The sequence below is a fragment of the Myotis myotis genome, unplaced genomic scaffold, assembly GCF_014108235.1.
Source record: "Myotis myotis isolate mMyoMyo1 unplaced genomic scaffold, mMyoMyo1.p scaffold_m19_p_5, whole genome shotgun sequence".
Lineage (NCBI taxonomy): Eukaryota > Metazoa > Chordata > Mammalia > Chiroptera > Vespertilionidae > Myotis > Myotis myotis.
The window spans coordinates 26,648,915-26,670,130 of NW_023416357.1; the positions used below are offsets into that span (position 1 = coordinate 26,648,915).

Genomic DNA, 21,216 nt, shown 5'->3' on the forward strand with positions numbered 1-21,216 from the left:
AAGCATAACACTCCCATGTTTACAAAATGTGGATCCCAGAGCATTCATCAAACAAATGACTCCATTAAATATCCACTGAAGTGTTTATAAGGGGACTTTGGAAATGAAAATCATAATGAAATGAGAAAAAATGAAAAACTATCTCTTGTACCATACTTTCACATACTATATTACAGTAGATGATTATAGCATATAATTATAGATTATAGCTGGGTTACATATTATAGATTATAATTCTCATTTACCATAAGTTCATTTATGAATTATTTAATTAAAATGTATTAAATTTTAGTTAAGGTCTACTTACTGAAATACTTTATTTTAAAAATTTAGGAGTTATTTAATTAAAATTTATTATTAACTATATATTTCAGATTCCTTTTAGTGAGGTGATGTCCAACAGGGCAAAACTGCTATTATTTAAAATAAAAATATAACAAAACCCACACATATAAATGTTAATGCTGAAAAAAAAACAGTACTGCAGCTTTAAAATTACTTCCCCCCTAATCTACAAGGCAATTAGAGCAGCACAGAGTGGGGCTCATAATAACGACTAAAAAAAAAAGTCTAAGAGTAAAACAAATACAGAGATTTAAAACACAATTTTAATAAGCAAATAGGTGTGGCACTAAGTAAAGAGCTGAGGCTCTGGTTCATAGTCAATGCTGAACTTGTAGCTAGACTACACTTTTTAAATTATCCTTATCTCCTCTCCTCATCAATCAGGCCTGAGAGGAGCAGAGCATGATGCCCAGACCCAGTGAGCACAAAGCATGGGTTAGTACAAGAAATGCAAGCGCTTCATAAACAGAAGGGTACCTTCATCCTGGGCATGCTGTATGAACATACCGATGACCGAACTAATGTTTTTCACAGCAGAAGGAAACCCTTCTTTCAAACCCAATTGGCCTAAACGACCTGGGGGAAAAAAATAAAACAAAATATAATCTTTGGTTAAATGTTGATTAACTTTTCATAAGAATTTAAAATTTGTTTTCTTTCATAAAATATTATGTACATTAATTTTAGTGATCCTGAAGTTAAAATGGGTACTTATTCTTAAGTGAAAACAAGTTAAACAGGCAAGGATCAAAAATCAGTAAAGCACAATTTGTCTTTCAGGAGTGAGCAAAATGCTTGGTCATTTTTTATTTACATATACAGATAATATACAATGTTTTGCTTTTTCAGTTAAGTTATAATAAATAAGGGAAATTTAGGAGAATGAGTGGTTTCAGTAGGTTCAATGTGAAATGGCTAACTTCTGTTATGTTAAAAGACCAACTCTAAGACTGTGATCCCATCAAACACACACTCAGGTATAACCCTTTGCTGCTATAAAGTAGCTGTGTAACAGGACTCTCATCGCCATGTGAAACAGCAGCTCTCAAGTGTGGTTTTCAGACGCCCTGGAGTCTTCAAGGTCAAAACTATTTTCACAACAATGCTATGAAGGTTATGTGCCTTCCTATCAGAGCTGAGACACAGACTGACAGTGGAAAAGCAATGGCTGGTCAAGGACCCTCAGCCCCAATCAAGGCAGTGGTGTCATGCTACATGGAGGTCACTCTTCATCACCAGAAGCTTGCAGTCAAAAAAAGCCAATGTGCCTTACGAATGTCCTTCAAGAAGCAGTCACAGTCATTCCTATTACATCTAGTCCCCTGGTACACAACCTGTGATGGACGGGAAGTGCCCCTGAAACACTCCCCCTGTACACTAGGCACACTGCTTATCTCCAGAAAAGCACCTGTGCAGATGTTTCATTTGGGAGGGAAACAGGTCTTTTTTATATGAAACACCGAATTTTCACTGAAAAACCGACAAACTACAGCTATTCAAACTGAGGAAGACATTTTCTTAAAAATGAATAAAGTGAGCCTGTCATTGCAAGGAAATTTATTATTGTTCATAATTTTAGAAAAACTTCCACCAGCCATCCTGAGCTGGGGGGTCATTTCTGATAGTTCTGCAGAGCCTAGAGAGCAGCTTGTCAGAGATGAGGCAAAGAGGAAAAAGAATAGGTAAATTTTAAAAATAAAGATCTGTGATTTGAGGGAGGAGTAAAACCAAATGTCCACTGAGGTCTTTCCTTAGGTCTGATATTAAAGAGTCTACATCTCATTTAAACAATGATTTTAATTTCTGTATATTCAGATTGGAGTAAAACAACACAAAACTAGTTCGCAATTATGGAAGTACATAAAATGATCCTTATTGGGCAAGTATGAAAAAAATAGGGGTGTAAAAAACAGGAGATAGTCTTATTTTAGGAACCAAAAGAGACTATAGTATAATTTATAGTAATTTATGTATCCTGGTGTATATATATGTAAGTATGTATATGTATATAGATTAATATTAGTATCTGAGAAGCAAGAATTCAATTATAAATAAAATGTACTCACATTAACCTTAATCTCTGACAAAGATGGATAAAAACACTAATATATAAAGAAAGAGTGAGTAAAGAGATTGAATTAAGTGCAAAAGTATCTACTCTAAAAGCTACAAAATTAGTTATTATGATGAAGTTTCAGTGAACATATATTATTATACACTTATTACCTCACCATGAATATGGTCAAGAAAAAATTTAATCCGAGAGACAACTCACCGATCAGCCTTAGTATCGATGCTATAATAATGTCAGGAATATATGCAATGTTAGCATGTCCTTTTCTGTATTTTATCCACTTATCCATTACAGGCCACAGCTCCTTACTATAAAGTAATAACAATACACATATGTATGAGAGTATGCATTATCTTAAAAATGGTCTGTAAGAACCCAGCCAGTGATGCTATGTGGTTGAGCATCAACCCATGAACCAGGAGGTCACAGTTTGATTCCTGATCCCCAGTAGGTGGCAAAGAGGAGGCAACCGATCAATGACATTTCTCTCTCATGTTTCTATCTCTCTATCCCTCTCCCTTCCTCTCTGAAATCAATAAAAAAATATATATATATTTTTTTAAAAATGATCTGTAAAAGGTAGATAATTGGTGAACAAGAGGAACTACTGAAGATGTTACTTTTTAGGTTAAAATGAGGACACTAGAAGCTCACAAACTATCCCACTATCAGGATAAATGTGCACACACTGGCTTAAAAGAGGTTATAAACACCCATTTTACATCTTTATTCTCTGTTTTAACCCTTTTTACAAGATTTTGCATAGAGAAGCTGAACAATGTTCCCAAGTCACAGAACAAGAAGGGAGAAACTGGATTTTCACTTAAACCTTCCAGACGTGTTAACACAGCTCCTGTGTTTCAAATGTCAATAGTTTCTATGGGAAGAGATAGGTTAATAGGCTGTTTTGTAAAAAGAACTAAAACAATGGAAATTAAAAAAAAAAAAAAACACTAGCTGAATTTAGGAAAATTTCTAATCTCAGAAAACAGTGCCAATTCCTCTCTTTCTCTTTTCAAAAAAATGTGTTTACATCTTACATAGCATTTATAGTACTAGGAAAGCTAAATGCAGACACCAAAAGGGAAATGTAAACCAAAAGCATCCCAAATAACACATTCTTAGATAATTATTACTCTTCTAATTTTGGGCTTTCTTTCCACGCACTTCTACATGTGCATGTAAGTTAAAAACAGGGGGAAGTGACTACAGTGCTTAGGAATCAGGGTCTGAAGTCACTCAGGCAGAGATCCTGATATTCAACACTGTGTCTTCACCACTTGCGGGAGGACCTTGAACAAATACCTGTTTGGCATCATCCCTGGTGGTATCCTTTGTCAAGTCACTGGGGGACAGAGGAGCCACCTGCCTTCTGGGCTTTCATTCCCATGAAGTCAGGAAGATGAGGCCCAGGTAGGTACTCACACATCATTACACAGAAATAAGGCACTGGATAGACTTCTGTCATTTTCTTAATAAGACTATGAAATACTTCCATGTCAATGTATAAAAATCCATTTATAGCTACTACAGCTACTTTAATATGGCTGTATCTCATTAAATAATTTAATTCCCCACTGCTGACATTTAAATATATAATCTTTCCCTTGGTTAAGGAGGAAAAAAAAATGAGTGAGAGAACAAATTTCCAAAGAATAAATTCCTCCAGTATCTCAAGGATATGGACTATTAATCCTTTGGTGAATCCATTTCAATGTCATAAACTCCTTCAAATCAGCCTTTCTCAGTCAGGGTTCCAAGAAAATTAAGAATTATTACATAACAGAAATTTGACTATTCTTCTCCATTCTTCCAAAGATGGTATATAGCGAGTGCCAGAATTCTAGATGCACAAGAAAAGGTAATTCCTTACTTATTTCTCTCCTGAAACCCCAGGTGAGATGAACTGCTAACCTGGAATTTTGAATATTTCTGTTCCATGTGGGGTTCTCCAGAGTATTTGTGTATTAAAATAATGGTCACTATGTTCCATTCTACAAATATTTGTTGAGCATATCCCTTACATGGGCACCATCCTACATGCTGGAGCGTGCCAGTGAACCAAAGGGTCTCTGCCATGTGTCATTTCTCCTTGGGAGAGACAGGAATAACAGACTATAATGAAAAGTAGTGACAGGTACTTGCACAAAAAAATAAGCAAGGAGATATGATAGTGATACAAGTACTTTAAGGGTAGTTTTATTAACTCTTACCCAAATCAAAACGTCACTTGTAAATGCTGCAGCCACCTTAAATAGTAAAAATTATTCAAACCATAATTCAGCAATCATTCAACAGATTAGCTTATTAACAGTAGTCGGCAAACTGCAGCTCGGCAAACCGCGGCTCGCGAGCCACATGCGGCTCTTTGGCCCCTTGAGTGTGGCTCTTCCACAAAATACCAAGTGCGGGCGCGCACCTACAGTGCGATTGAAACTTTGTGGCCCATGCGCAGAAGTCGGTATTTTGTGGAAGAGCCGGAAATTGAGGCCTAAATGGAAAAAGCTGGAATAAAGTTTAGTCAAATAAGTATTTTAGAATGAAGCACACAGGCTATTAATATCATGGCATTATATACTAATAAATAGAGTAAGCAGTATTGCTATAGAAAAAAATTAGAAAACCAGTCAGCAATGTAATAAAATAATAACTGTGTATTCCAGCTAACACAAAGAGTTTAAAAAGAGGGAAGGAACCTCTAGAGCCTTCCTTCATTCCGTGCCGCCCCTGGTGGTCAGTGCACGTCATAGCGAGCGATCGAACTCCTGGTCTCCCGGTCTAACTCTCGAGTGGAAACTGTGCATATTAGCCTTTTACATATATATAAGAATTACTCAATTTTATTGTAAGTTACAAAAGAGCCCTGTACCTTATAATGTTATCATGTGTCCAAATCCATTTCTGATGGCAACAGAGCAGATCAATGGCAAATATGTATTCCCAAGTGTTATCACTTAGGTCTTCACCAAATTTTTCACTGGACTGAAATTCTGTTTTTGGACATAACTGTATGGTCAAAAGCAGCTTAGAAACCATGAAGCCAACATCTGCAGGAGCATTCTAGCAAACAAAAACATAAAATTTAGAGTTCAAGTAAAACAACACATCTTATAAGTAGCCTAAAAGAGTAAAACAAGTGTCAATTAACCATTTAGTTTTAAAAGACATCTTCTGAAAGTTGTATTTTGAATAAGGAACTAGGTTTATCTCAGTTATGGCACATGTCCTAAAATAATGCTAGAATGGTAGTTGGTAGGCCAGATAAAAAGCTCTAAGCAGGATGCAGAATCCAGACAGGTAGAAAAGAGACTAGATGCAATCCAGACCGTAATGCAAATTTTCATTAACTCTAATCAGAGATTTAAAGTTATTATAATAAAAGCATTTAAGCTTTAAATACTATAAATTCTGTCATTTTTCTGACTCTAGTTTCCTTCTTCCAGAAATTCACAAAATTGAATCAGATAGTACTAGCCACTATTTCACACCTGTGCATGGTTTTTAATATTTATCCAAGTTTTTGCATGCATTGGTAGTCTAAATGCTCCTTTTTGTTGCTGAGTGGTAATCCGTTATCTATTATCTAGGTATAGCACAGTTTATCCATGCACCCTATAGCTTTAGACTATAGTTAACTAGAGGCCTGGTGCACCAAATTCATGCACTTCGGGGGGGGGGGGGGGGAGTCCCTCAGCCTGGCCTGCGCTCTCTCGCAGTCTGGGAGCCCTTGGGGATGTCTGACTACCAGCTTAGGCCCGCTTCCCGCTGGGAGTCGGACATCCTTAATGCTGCTGTGGAGGTGTGAGAGGCTCCTGCCACCGCCGCTGTGCTCACCAGCCATGAGCCTGGCTTCTGGCTGAACGGCGCTCCCCCTGGGGAGCATTGAGCATCTGCCCCCCGGAGGTCAGTGCATGTCATAGTGATTGGTCGACTGTCTGCCCCGTGGTGGTCAGTGCACATCATAGCAACTGGTCAATCGGTCGACTATCTGCCCCCTGGTAGTCAGTGCACATCATAGCAAGTGGTTGAGTGGTCTTAGCATATCATTAGCATACTACACTTTGATTGGTTGAACGGATGACCAGACACTTAGCATATTAGGCTTTCATTACATAGGATGATGCTATGGGCATCTGTACACAAGTGTTTGTGTAGACATAAATTTGACTTCTCTTGGGTAAATACCATAGCGGATTTATAATTGTTTTCTTGAGTAATTTTTTTTTACTAGGGTTTATTATGAAAAATGAACAGAGCACTTTCAATCTTTTATTTCTGAAAAAGTCTGGGATTATCTGGCTCTATAAAGATAAGGCAAAGTACAAGTGGAACCTACACATGATTTTTGTATAGTACATTCTTAATCATCTTCTCAACCTCTTTTATGATCATTGAAAACAACAGGTTTAATCAAGTGTTCCACTCCTAAAACCAATTTTGGTCAGTTTTATTTTGCTAAGAAATCATTCTAGTTTTCCAAATCTGTTGCTCTCGATTGTAAGTGGTAGTCTTCTTGGTCATTATCCTATAAATGTAGATACATCTTTATCCTCAGCCAAATTCTTGGATATTTTTGGCTTTTCTCTTTTTTTCATTAATCTGAACTGAGTTATCAGTCTTATTTGTATTTTTAAAGACAATGCTTTCCTTTTATGTGTTTTTTGTTTTCTACTTGATTACTTGTATTACCTTAAACTATATTTTTTCTAGATTCTGTCACAGACTTAATTTTTAAGATGATAACCAGCCAACTTTATTTATTTGCTTAATAATAAAGACATTTAAACTGCTTTAATGAATACAGGTTTTCCAAAACCAGAGAACTTTGTTATGAAAAATTTCCTTTTCAATGACATTTGAAAGACAGTGAATTTACTGTTGAGTTTCTATTTGTTCCCAATTTGTCCAGGGCTGTTTAAATTTCCAAGTCGCTTTTATGGAATTTTTCTGAAATCTTTGAATTAATTATGTCCAATTTTATTGATTACCAGAGAATTGTGTATGTAGAATCTTTACTTTTTAAATATTAAAGTTTTCATGTGGCCCAAATCATGACTAGTTTTAAAAATGCCACATTTACAAAATATGAAAAAATGCAAATTCTTCATTCAAGTTTACCTTTTATATTATTGAATTTCACTATGTCTCTACTGATTTTTGTCTATCAGATCTGTTGAAATCTGTAAGAGAATTTGGAAGTCTTGTACTTTAATAGTATTTTCCCCACAAGTATTCCTCATATTTTATAGCTTTGACTTTATATTTGTATTTAATCTGATACAGGGTAAATACATTTACTAAAATTCTATCTTCTTTATAAATAATGTCTTTTCTTATCAAATCATCTCATCTGGCTTCATCCCAAATGGCCAAAGGAGAAGGCTCCTTTACACAAGTGGAGGTTGACACAGGAGCCAAGTGGCCCTATAGGCAGCCTGGGAGAGTGGCCTTTTTCTTTGCTCTTTTTAAGAAAATAGAATCTAATAAATATTAATATCAAAAACTACTAAAACACCAACCTAGATACTATATTATAAAGAAAATAATAAAGTAATAGAAATTCCATCAACTAGAAAAAAATATAGAATATAAGATTCAGAAAAATCTTAACAGGAAAAAGTTGAGATAATTTTTTCATCTTTCTTAGTACATACTGTAGAAATAAATTATTTATAGCTCTCCTTGGAGCCCTTACACATATGCATAATCTCATCAGTCATAAATTAGTGCACAAAATAAACTGTTAAATTAACACAATACACAGGTCTACAATTCTTCCCAAAGGGTCACATACATACTTAATGAACAACATTAAAAAAAAAAAAAAAAGCTTAGGCTAAAATGACATTTTAAAGGATCTAAGGCACAGAATATATTATCTCTAAAAGGACTATCAGCTAATAGAAAACCAAACAACAACATTTATGTGAGATCTACAAAGTATGATATTACAAGAAGTAAAAATAAACCTCACCTTTTCCCAGTTGAGATAAGCTCTTAAACAGTTCAGAACCTCTCCTTTAGCACGTTGCCTGGCAACTAGCTGCATTGCCTTATTAATCACTGATTGAGAGATAAATATATCATGCCACATATTTGCAATGAACAAAGTCAATTTTTCTGACTCTGGAAAATCTGTAAAAAATAAAATAAGATAATAAACCTTATGACTGATCAAATGAATAAATAACTAAGAGTAAATGTTAGTAATTTCACTTGAACCTTGCAAGGCCTCATACCCACTGGGGCCCAGCCTCAGTTATTTAAAAATCTGCTTCTCTCTTCTTTTTCCCCCATCCCCTTGGCAAACTTTCTTTAAATTTGAAATATAATACATGGATATATATACCACTGTTGAAAAGAGAAATAAACTCTAAAACATGAAGACAAGGCAATCACCCTTTCTCCAGCCTGCCCCAGTCCCAGAGCCCTTCTAATTGGCTAGTGTCATTTCAGGCTATTTTTTGTATGCATTTACAAGAGAACACCCCTGTAGAACACAAAAAGCAACTGGTGTTGAAAATATTTATTTTTAAATTATGGATGATAATCCTTTGTTGTAAATAACTTTTTCCACACTGTGGCTTGTCCTTTGTTCAATTAACTTAAGTGAGGTACTGCTAAAATATAATAATATACACTCTTTTAAAGCAGACAGTTAGATGAATTTTGATAAATGAATACATCCATGTAACCTTCACCAGTCAATATATAGAACATTGCCATCATGCCAAATTCCCAGGGTTTGAGCCTTTCCAATGAATCACTTCACCTCAAAACCAGACAACACAGATCTGCTTGCTGTCACTTTAAATGTTTGCCTAATTTACATGGAGCACATGTACCCTTTCTGTCTGACTTCCTCTCAGTATAATGTTTCTGGGATTCATCCACCCTGTTTTATGCATCAGTAGCCCACTCCTTTTTTCAGGGGGAGTAGTATGCCACTGCTCATAATCATGCTTGCTTTTCATCACCTACTGACGGACATCTGTTTCCAGTTATGGGATATTATAAGTGAAGGCACTGTGAATATCTGTGTACTGGTTCATGCAAAGATATGTCTCTATTTCTGTTGGGTAAGTACCTAAGAGTGACGTTTCTAGGTCATATGATAAACTAATGATTTAATTTTATAAGAAACTATCAAAAGTGTTTTGCAATTTGGTTGCAGCCAGTTCAACATGAAGATTTTTATTCTGTTTGATGTGAAGCCACATCTTTTTGATTCTCTGTTCTACTTGTGAACAGCCTCATTCACAATTCTAGAAGTGATGGATACATTCAATTATCCTGATTTGTAAGCCCAGAAACATTATGGTAATAAAAAATTATAAGTCTTTGCAATTTAGATAAGACTTTCTAATATATTACATTGCATTTGTATATCATTTTACTATTTAAAAATGTCTCCACTGATGATATGATATAATGAAGAATGACTCCTAATCTGATCATCAGTAGAGATTGAAGAAATAGTAGTAAAGGGAAAAGAGAATCAAAGGACAGTCCTCCTTTCCTCTTCTCTGATATTCTTCATGAGCTTATGAATCCATCTCATATTCCTGTCCTTTCCAGCTGATGACACAGTAATGTACTTTACCATTGACTTTAAATCATTCCCTTATCTTGTGTCAACTAGATCTGATTCTAAAGTAGCTGCACAAGGAATGAAACAAATACACAGTAATGAGAGACCCTGTATTCTATATAAGTGAAATGCTGATTTAAGTAAGTTCAAGTCACAGGAATTCTCCTACTGAAAACCAGGGATAGACAGGTATACCTAAGGCTCTACATGCCCTCTGGTAAATGTATAAATCATTACACAATTTTTAAAAAATACACAGCAGTTGCTCAGCTAAAAATATAGAACCAAATATAATGAGGTAAACACACAATGTATTTTCAATACAAAAAAAGCCGTCATGTGAACATACCTTCCTTAAGTAAGCTGTAGCAGAACAAGCGAGCTCTTTCCAAGTCTCCAAGTTGCCGACAAATACCCACATACACTCTACAGAGTGCATGAATGTAATTGTGCTCCAGAGATATCTTCTGAAGTTTTAGTTCTGAGAGAATAGAGTGAAGCAAGCACTCCGCTAAATGCTGAGGTGGAGAAAAAAAAAAAATTAAAAGGCAATGTACGATATTTATCTTTAGCCTATGAAAGAAAAGCTAAGTTGCAAAATTTAGCAACTACTGGAAAAATAACACACAGGCACTATCAGAAGGTAGAAGAGGGTATTAAACCAGTAACGACCTGCTTAGCAGGTAAGCCAAGGGCTCTGGGGGATGGATAAGTTCACACCTGTCAGCTGCCTGTGGTCAGCAGTGCTACAGGTGCTAGAAGCAAATCTGAGCACACCTGGCTGCCTGTTGTCACTCCCACCAATTATAGTGTCTTGGTGTTTGCTACAATTTGTGTGTGTGCATGTATTAAGCCCAATCTATCCTATTCCCTTCTTGTTTTCTCAACTCCACTGCACTCTACACATTTATCCTGTTCAGATCTTTAAATATGAAGTAACATTTTCTTGCTCAGTAAGAAAAGCATTAAGTAATTTGACATAGCTATTTGAAAATAAGCATCTTTTCAAAATTATTTAGTGTTCTGTATGCTTTCTGGAAGTAAACAATCTAAGAAAAATATTTATACCATTATGAATCGGAGACTGTGCAGATAACCAATAACGTATGAGTGCATGGTACTGGAAGTCATCCACACAAGGTGTCAATATGGGTATTTAGAAAATATAAGCCTGTGACAGTCCTAATAAACTGTAGATGTGCACAACCCTCATCTTGAAACTGAATACCTGCTGTCTGACTTGCGACATACACTGAGAAGAGGAAACCAAACCCATAGGCTGTCTTTCTGAAAGACTATCAAACTCTCAAATGTGTACATAATACTATTTACAGAAAAAAAGGGCTCTATTATGTGATAAGCATTTGATGCTTTCAAGCAAATAATTTCGAGCCTGTAAACATGTCAGATTCTATGGGACACATGCAATTTTAGTTCTGACAGAATACTTTAAAATTTTAAGTTATTTGATGAACACAAATGACCAAATCTCTAGTGTCTTATCTCAAATGCATAAAATGGTGGCTAGATATACAGTATAGGCCTGTTTGTATGGATAACTGTTCATTTCTGAACTAAAAGCTCTGTTGGGGTCATCTGCCATCTTGACAGCCTGTCCCTGATGAGCAACTCCTAAACTCTCAGATACAGCTGCCACCTACCTTCTTTGTTGTGCTGAAATCATAAACAACTTCTTTCTCTTGATCTCTCATTACAGGCTTTTTGGAGATATTCCCCACATATACATGACTCCGAATGACAGGCAACAGGTCAAAAGAGGACTCTGCAATCTTCTTCAGAGCATCAGCTATGGCTTTATCATGGGACTCCACAGTTTCTTTGGGGTTCAGCGGCAACTGTGAAACCATACTGGCAGCTGGAACAGAACTTGATTCCTCATCTGTCGCTGTGACTTCAACTTGAGGGAGGTTCCTGCGGGGGTGTTTGACTCCTTCTGGAGTGGGGCTCAAGGTTTCTGGTTCCGGGGACCCGCTATCCAGGCGCAGTCTTTTAGCACTCCTCGGTGTACATGATGACAATGTCCTTTTCCCACCTGAATTTTGTTGGGGCCCCAAATCTCTTGATTTATCCTGGTTACAGTCACCACCAGAGCTGCCCCCTGCTTTGACAAAGGCGGTTGACATGGAAGTGATTGCTTTGAAGCCTGTTATAGCACTGACCGGCCCTGGTAAATTCTGACGGTCACCAGGTGGCCCTCGCGTGAGCTGAATATTCCCTTTGAGGATGTTGAGAGTGCGGGCCCTGGCAGATAACTCTGGATACATGGTGTCAAGAATTTTAACAGAATTTTCCTGCGGACCAGTCACAGCAGTGTGGGTTGACGCACAGGGGGGCAGTCTGCCAGGCACAGGAAGAGCATGCTTTGGGGTGGTAGCACAAAACTGCAAAGGAGATGATAATATCCTCTCCCCAGCAGGTACAGCAGATGGAGACATAGATGTGCATGAAGGGGAGGCATGCGCTGGATCTTCCAGCAAAGGAGACATCATGGGTGGCACTGGGATCTCACATGATGGAGAAAGCTGGACAACAGGAGAGGTGGGTGAGGAGGGACTGGAACTTGATATCAGAGGAGAGACTGGGTGTGAAGTCCTTGGAGGCGTGGCAATCAAAGGAGCAAGCAGGGGTGGCAAAGGGGGCCCCACCTCCTGCCGTATTTTACTCAGAGTGTCAGCAGAACAATCTGTAGGGGTAGAGGTGTCAGCATTGGCCAGAATGGTTTGAGTTTGAGGTCTCTGGGTTTTTGTGTTACCTCTGTCCCCTGAAGATGACTGAGAAACGTCACCTGGATTAGTTTCAACTCTGCCTGGTGCTGAAGTCTTTACCAGTTTGTTTGACTGGTCTTTGTTTGAAATCTTTGATCGATTCTTGTTTTTGTCAATTGGCTCCAGTTTTGAGTTATAATATGTGTGATCCGATGCAACAATCTGAGACTCAAAATCATAAATTTCAGAACTAATCCTTACACTAGGTTTCACAGGTCTGTTCCGTAAACGACTTTTATCAAAGTTAGAACTCTGACCACTGCTGGAAATATCCTCTTGGGTGCATGGAAGATTACTCTCACAGGGGGGCTCCTGAAATGGAGAGCCAGGGTGGCTGGTCTCAGGGGATTTCTCCGCAGAAATAACAGAAATGAAGCCAGCTCCCGGCTCTTCTTCATCTGGGGAAGCAGGGATGTCTCCAGGGGTGTCACAGAGGATAACCTGGTCCACATTTGGCATGAGTGGTACCCCACTTATGATGGTCCAGTTGTCCCCCTTTTCAATGACTAGATTTTGGTCCTTATTTATAACTTTGGAAGTTACTGTAGATATCTGACACTGAAATGTCCTTTCTGCCTCCTCACAACCAGCACTGTGCTCAGCTGTCTGCCCGTCTCCTGAATAACAACTCTGGGTTGGGGGCTCTGCTAGTTGTGGCAGGACTTCATCCCCACTGTCCATCAGTCTGGTCACAACTGAGTTATCCTCAGGTCTGTCTTGAGTGTTTTCAATAGATTCCCCATTAGTGGGAGAACTGCCCTTAGCATCCAAACCAGCTGCTGACGGGGATGGATCTGAAGGGTGCAACAAGGAGCTACTTGTTTGCTGAGGTGAGACTTGTTCTTTTATGGGTTCGGTTGTTAGGCTGTCATGTATACTGAAGAGCAGTAAATTACTAGCATCTTTTCCATCTGAGTCCTCACAGTTGGACTGAAGTTCCTGCCCAATCTTGGTGAGCACCTCAGACAACGTTTCCAAAGAACACTGAGTGAGCTGACTCGCGTCCTTTAAAGGACAATCATCTTCCTCTGATTCAATCCACTCTTCACAGGTTTTGAGTGTTTCTTCTTCACAGACTTGCTTTCTGTACTTTTCTCCTGATATTTCATTTTGCTTTAACTCTTTGTTCATTTCTTCATTTAGAGTTTCTTTGCTAGAATATTCAGGAACAGAGTCCCCTGAACTATAATCTTTCAACTGACAACTTTCAAGAAACATAACAACTTCTGACGTAGAAAGTCTATCTATCTCAGAGAGAGTACTGATGTTGAAGTCCTGTAGCGCTGAGGTCAGACAGCCCACCTCTGTGGAAGGCCTTGTCTCGGCAGCACCAGCATCCGCAGTTCCTACATCTCTGGAGGCCTCGGCAGCATCCTGTTGCTGTTTACCCATCACGGCTTCAGGCTCATTTTCACCCTCACTGCAGCTAGGGGCCTCACTCTCCTCCACCTCAGTATCACCACCCGCAACCTCCCGAATGCCTGTGTAACAGTATAGAGGACCAGAAAGGCTACTTTGGGGAACACCAGGTGTTTCTTCATCTTTTCTGCCAATCGCTGGTAAAAAGGCAGTAGTATCTGTAGGGCCCAGACCTTCAGGAGCACAGCCAGGAGTTGGTGATGGCTGCTCCAGAGGCTCCTCCAGGCTTTGCTCTACACTAGGAGAGTCCTTTGAAATGGCCAGGGCTTCACCACCAGATGTGACTGGGTCTCCAGAGGATATTTCTTTAATAGGAAAATCTTCTGACGCTGCCATTTCTGTGGCTGGAGGAAGTTTATCTGCACCCAACCCAGATGAGTCCAAATCTGTGGCATTTTGACATGGACACTGCTCCTGCAGCTCTGCCTGCACGGAGGGTTCCATCATGTTTTGGTTTGAGACTGTGATGTTTTCAGAAAAGAAAGATAACTTACTATTTTTGGAACAATGAGAATTTTCTACTGGTAAAGAACCACCTGAAGAATCAAAATCTAGTTTTCTACAAGAGGTGGAACCTTCTGGTGAAGTCTCTTTTGTAGCAGCCACCTCCTTGATGTTCTGGGCCACCTCCTTGATATTCTGGGTTGTCTCCTCTTTTTCTGCACATCTTGCTATAGATGACACATTATCAACATTTTCTGTTGCTGAGGCAGGCTCATTCCTATGTAGTCTCAAAGGTTCCAATCTAGCACCCTGCATCATTTCAGGCCTGGTTTGCTTGGTTATAACTGACACTTGGTTAGGCAACAATGATGTTGACTCTCTATTTTCTATGGATGGCATTGCCTTTGGTAACTGATTGTTGGTCTCTTGTTGATGTTCTGATTTAGCTATCAGCATTTCTTCACCACCTCTCCTTAACAGATTACTATGGTGCCAAGAAGTGCTTTTAACAAAACCACTCTTGATCAAGCCAGACTGAGCCTCTACCAATGCTGTGAAATCTGACTGACTTGTGAGCTCAGCTCCTGGACCTTGGCTTTCACACTGTCCACCTTTCACGGCTTTCATGAATACTGACTGAGGAAGGGCACACACTTTGGTCATATCTTTCACAACTTTTGTACATTCTACCCCACTGCTACTCTGATCATGAAAATCAGATGCTCCCAATTCAGGGTTCAGAGCATGCAAGTTATCCTCTGGGTCGTTTGCTCCTGAAGAACATTCTGATGGCTCAGACTGCAGACCTGACATGTTTGAAGTTCTAGCTAACTTCTGTTCTGAATGACGTGCTTCAGTAGGGATTACTTCAGAAGGAACATGAGTATCATGACCACCCTTCAACCCAGAGGAAAACTGGGGATTACTGTGGACAGATAATGCTCCCGAGGTAGAAGAGGAAGAAAATTTGGCTTCAACATCAAGCTCTGCTGCATCTATTACATCATCTGCATCTTCTTCAGGTTCAGATGATTCTCCTAAAGCAAACCCTGGCATGTCTTCTCTTTCCTTTTCCAATTCTCTAGAGAGTCCCTGAAGATGATCAGAAACTGATATACAATCTGCTTCACAAGTGGTTTCATTAGTTGGTGTCCACTTAGTAAAGTTTGATTTGGATGATCCAATCATTCTGGATAATGGGGTTTTTCCTTCAGATCTCATGAGTTCACTTAATGGTCTCTTGGCAATGGGAGAATAACACATGTCTGCCTTCCCAAGGGCTGCTTCCTTCCCTTGAGCTATGCCACCAGAGAACTTCTCAACACTCTCAATTCCGGTGGGTTTACAAAGTGTTCCCTCAGCTTGCATCAACATATCTATTTCCCTAACCTCTCCTGGTCTTTTTGCCTCACCTAAAATGTCTCTTTTTCTACTTCTAATGAACTGAGATGACACTGCCCAGTGTTTTTCACGAGCTACGGAGAATGTGGTTGAAGGTTCTCTCAGTGATGCTGTAAATGCCTCAAACCCAACAGTCGTCACTTCATTTACTTTCAATGTGTTTGGAGCTTGGGTGGCTTCATGTGATTTGAGTTTTTCCTCACATGTACCACTTCCTTTATTTTTTCTGGATGAGCCAAAACAATCTTGTGCCTCAGGTGTATCATCTTCTGAAATATACTCAGAACTTCCATGTGGGGCTGAGTCACTATCACTGGAATCTGTATATTCTCCAAAGTAGGTTTCCTTAAAATAAATGAGTTATACTAGTTAGTTAGTTAAATACCAATTCAACCAACTAAAATATCAATTAAATGCATTAAAAAAAAACACAAAGTAAATCCTTCCTGAAGAACCTTTTAGAACACATAGTAGGACAAGTGGTTTACTCTCTGGAATCGCTATAATAGCTATAAGGTGGGAAAGTCTCGATCACAAGTATGGCACTGCTCTGCCCTTTTCTAAAAGAAGCCCACCTCTCCCCAGAGCTACCCTCACTCACACCTTTTCTCCCATAACAGTTTCTTCCAAGTTCCAGTCCACACATGGCCTAGTGTACAATTTGTTCTCCTAACCTCCAAACACTCCTACTTCTCAACTCCTTCCCCATTTTCTGGCCAAAAAGGCTTCTGAGTCTGGCTACACAACCCTCTCTTTTCTTCCACTTCCCAGTCACTCCTCCAGAAATGTCTGACTCCAGCCCAAAGCATCAAATGGGCCATCACTCTGGGTGACTACTCATGGACAACTCTCGCCACACACTTCCTTACAAGTGCTATACCTTGGATGTTGTTATTACCCAGACCTGCTCCACCTCTTGCCCTTCAACAGTGTATGCAGTGACAACTCTCCCTCCCACCCAGCCTATCTCTACCTCTGCTCCAGAAACCCTACTTGACCCTCAACTAGCCCCCTCTTTTGCTAACTGCCTTCACACGTGATCCACCAAGTAAGCATCACACGTGATCCACCAAGTAAGCAAATTTATTGACCACCTGGCCTTCCTGTTCTGTAAGGAAAAAAGCAGTCTGGGGAAGACTAGACACTGCTAACAGAAACACTCCTACTAAAAGAATCCTTTCTTCCCCCGAGCTGGAATACTGTCATCTGGTTTTCCTCCACTGTCTGGGCACTTGTTTTCGATCTTTCTTTCCTCTTCCCCTTTTCTGCTTGGTCGCATATGTATTGACAGTTTCCCAGAGACTCTCTGGGACTCCATCCTGATGCATCTTGAATGCCTGTGTCTCACCCCAGCCTCCCTTCGAGTACCATGCCCAGGGATCTAAAATGCACATTGCATATGTCGACTTGGAAATTCCACACGCACCTAATATCTAACATTTTACACATTACCTCTCCCAAGTAGGGCTTCTTCTTACATTTGTTATTTTCCAACATCCTTGACTCCTCCATCTCTCCTAACCACCAGAAAGAAAATCTCACCAAAGGCTGCTCATACATCCTCATAACATTTTCCAAACCGGTCCCACCTCTTTAACCACAATGCCATTACTGGGTTAAGGTATCAAGAATTAAGGAAACTGCTGATTTACTGATTTCCCTATGTATGATCTTGTCCCTTTCCTGACCATTCCCACCCACTACCCATTCATATAGTGACTAAACCAAACCTTTCAAAAGAAATTTTATCATCAGGTTCACTTCTTTGGATCAATCAAGAATCTCCCACTGCCTTCAGGATAAAATGGAAAGTCCTTAGGACACACACAGCCATTATGGAACTGGTCTGTGTGAATGTTCCGTTCACCCCAGTCCCATATCTCTATCAAATGCCTCACTCCTCTTCAACACTGAGCTATGGTCCGACTTTCCTGAAACAATTTCCATCCTTCCCCCTCCACCCAGCTTCCATTCAGGACCAAGCTCCTGTCTAAGTCCTCTCCAGCAGGGTGCAATTCCCAGCAGTGAAGTACTCTACTGAGGCTGTGTAATTACCTACTCCTTAAGGTCTGACTGCCACACAAGATTCAACCAAGTGGCAACCATCCCACACCCTATGTCACCTCAGCATTCCTGGAGCCTAGCACAATGTCTGGAACACAACAGACAAGCATGTGTCCTGAATGAAGTGACTCAAAATTATTTAACTGCTCCTTAAGCCAAAAAGTACATAAATCTGTTTCATCAAAACTAACTTCCTAAGAAATTAGGATAAACCATTCTGTAAACACACAAAAAGGTGATGAGTTCACAAAATGAATGTGGGAAATTTAGCAACCAAAGTTATTGTATGCTATAAAAATGAATTTACCCATCTCTGAAAAGTCCATGGCTACAAACATGTATTTAATTTATTCACTCCGTATCTGCTAAGTGACAGGCATGAGAGATAAGAACAAACAATAGGAGATTTACAATTTGATTGTGGATAAAGACAAACATTTGACCATAATAGAAAGGGGAAAAAAGCCAGACTTTTTTCAATCAACTACATGTTGATCCTAAGGGCACTGGCAGGCTTTTTAAATTCTCTTATTACTCCCTAATAAAATCTGGTCTGATTACCACAAATGTTCTTTGAGAATGGCTAACATAATAGGATGTGCCCACTTGGTGACTCAAATTCAAAGTGTAAACTCACAGGTGCAAGCGAAGAAGGTAAGGTGCCACGGTGTGCAGACCCCAGAGGGGGTGATGGTACTGGAGACAAAAGAGGAGGGGGAAGTTTGAAGAAGTCAACTGCAGCTTGAAGATCTTCATCAAAAGAGCGATCATGATCAGAAAAGTCAGCACTGTCCTCCTCATTCCTCTGTAGTAAAACCTCGGGATGCTGGTCATCATTATGGTGGGCTGCTGCACTGGGTGTCTCTTTTCCCACATTTTTACACTCAGAAACGTCACCCTCTATCTCCATGGACTGCTCTGCCTGACATGTCTGCACAGCAGAGGTTCTGGGAGGACTGTCTCCTACCCGGGTGGGCACAACATCTTCCCTGGACTCTCCAGATATGGGCTTTTCTTGGACAGGTTTTCCTGTAGGAAAAAAAGTAAATATCAAATATTTACAATATCAGAAAAACTTTTAAAAAATCCCAACTTATTCTAACAGTTCAAAATGTTTGCAATGCCCAAGTAAAACGTATTTTAAAAAACTGATCCCTTCCTGATAACTAGCCTATAAAACCTGAACACACTTCATGTAAGTATGCTTCGCTCACAACAAACAGGATGAGAAGACAGGTAGACGGATGAATGGGATTCCCGTGGCTCCTCCGCAGCAGAGCACAGCAGTGTAACAGGCCCTGGGCCCTGATGACTTGCCCATTCTCTTGGTGAACCTTACGACCAGCAGTACCTGGGAGAAAGTTTTGTGCACGCAGGTTGACAGGGAACACAATTTTCTTTGACAAGTGATCTACAATCCATTGACATCAAGCCTACTCCATCACAATATTTGTACAATGTTCAAATTAAGGAGTCAGATCACATGAATACTTTTTACTCTAAACCACAGAAAAATTACTACAAAAAGCCAATGATTTTTGGGTCTCGATTTTGGTTAAGTGAGTGGTGCTAATTCCTAGTAAAGACCTATGTGTCCTGGAAATCATTAGAAACATCTATTTGTCATACTTTAAAAGCTATAAAAATGTTTTACAGAGGACTCAGGGCTCCTGGGAAAAGTGGTTGATAACAGAGCTGAGGAGTGGAAATACAAGCTGGGCCTGAAACATCTTGCAGTGCCAGAAAATAAAGAGGTACTCAGAATAGGATGGAGTATGCGGAAAGAGCCCAGGAGCCAACCAAAAGACAATCCCAATAACCAAAGCTGGGGCAATCTGAACAATACATAATGACAGTGCTGAAGTATAATGCATAAAATGAACTTAATACCCATGAGACTACAGTGGCAGAAATAAGTGAATTAATAAAGGAAAGCTTTTTCTTACAGAAAAATTTCATTTAATAAATGCAAAAGAAATGAGGGAGATACTATAGACAAAGTAGCCACAATAGCAAATAAGATCCACTGTTGGCTGCTAAAATCAGTGGGCTATAGTTAGAGAGAAACAGAATATTTGCAGAGTGTCAAAGTATCTCCCCAAAGATAATTAACTAATAATAGCTTTACAATGAAGAAACCTGGCAGACACCATTTTAAACAAATAATAAAGGTCCTAACATCCCCAGTGATAATGCATCTTCACAACCTCTCTCCCTGGGTACAGTACCCTAAGCAGAGTGCAATATCACCATTGTGAAGTTCTTGCCATAAATATATGCCTCGATCTAATATGAGAAAACATCAGATAAGCCAAAACTAATAGGTTTTCTACAAAATCATCTGTACTCTCCAAAAAGTAGAAAAAATATGAGAGATAAGGAAAGATGTTTGAACTGTCAGACTGGGGAAGATGAGAAGAATGACGACTAAATGCAACATGGGGTCTTGGAAAAGAAAAATGACATTGGTGGAAAAGCAGGTGAAACTCACATGAGGTTCATTTTTGTTAGTATTATTCTAAGTGTTCTGGCTTTGATTATAAGTTATGGAAAATGTTAAACTTCAGGGAATATGAATGAGAAATAATAAGGGGATTTTCTGACTATTTTTGTAACTTTTCTCATATGAAAACAAAACAAACAATAATATATTTTATAATATAAAATTGCAAAGACATTATGTTTTCCCTTCTACTTGAAAAAGCTAACATTAAGGAACAGACCTAACCCTTAAAATATTTATTTTTAAAGAAAGATTTAATATTACTAAACAAAGAAATGTCCCTTTTAATAACGTATTTAACAACATGAAATCAAGTATTTATAATAAAAATAAAGTAAGACTATTGACTAATACAGAAAACTGAAATGTTGCCTATAACCTTAGGGAATGTGAGTGACCTTCAGAGCCTGAGAAGAAAACCTAAGTGCATGTTTCTACAGACTTACATCTTCACTATCTGTGAATTCATAGCAGCTAATCTAAGAAACTAGCACAACAACAAAAAAGCTAAGCACTTTATTTTTAAAATATATATTTTTTTATTGATTTCAGAGAGGAAGCTAAACTGTTGGTAGGTGGATAGAACTCA

At 38.9% G+C, this 21,216-nt stretch overlaps 1 protein-coding gene across 12 annotated transcripts in view; it reads right to left on the reverse strand.

Moving 5' to 3' along the window:
* Window positions 1-21,216, reverse strand: part of ICE1 (interactor of little elongation complex ELL subunit 1) — a 57,727-nt gene that overhangs the window by 5,296 nt on the left and 31,215 nt on the right. For 8 of the 12 annotated variants that reach the window (XM_036308012.1, XM_036308010.1, XM_036308009.1 and 5 more), the window contains 7 exons: window positions 18,762-19,153; window positions 11,672-16,405; window positions 10,360-10,528; window positions 8,394-8,554; window positions 5,289-5,479; window positions 2,621-2,727; window positions 823-921 (listed from right to left, as the gene is read on the reverse strand). In XM_036308012.1, coding sequence (XP_036163905.1) covers window positions 823-921; window positions 2,621-2,727; window positions 5,289-5,479; window positions 8,394-8,554; window positions 10,360-10,528; window positions 11,672-16,405; window positions 18,762-19,153 — 5,853 coding nt within the window. Of the gene's footprint in view, window positions 1-822; window positions 922-2,620; window positions 2,728-5,288; window positions 5,480-7,537; window positions 7,600-8,393; window positions 8,555-10,359; window positions 10,529-11,671; window positions 16,406-18,761; window positions 19,154-19,338; window positions 19,467-21,216 lie in introns of those variants that run through there. The other 4 variants (XM_036308021.1, XM_036308017.1, XM_036308019.1 and 1 more) reach the window with 4 other exon arrangements.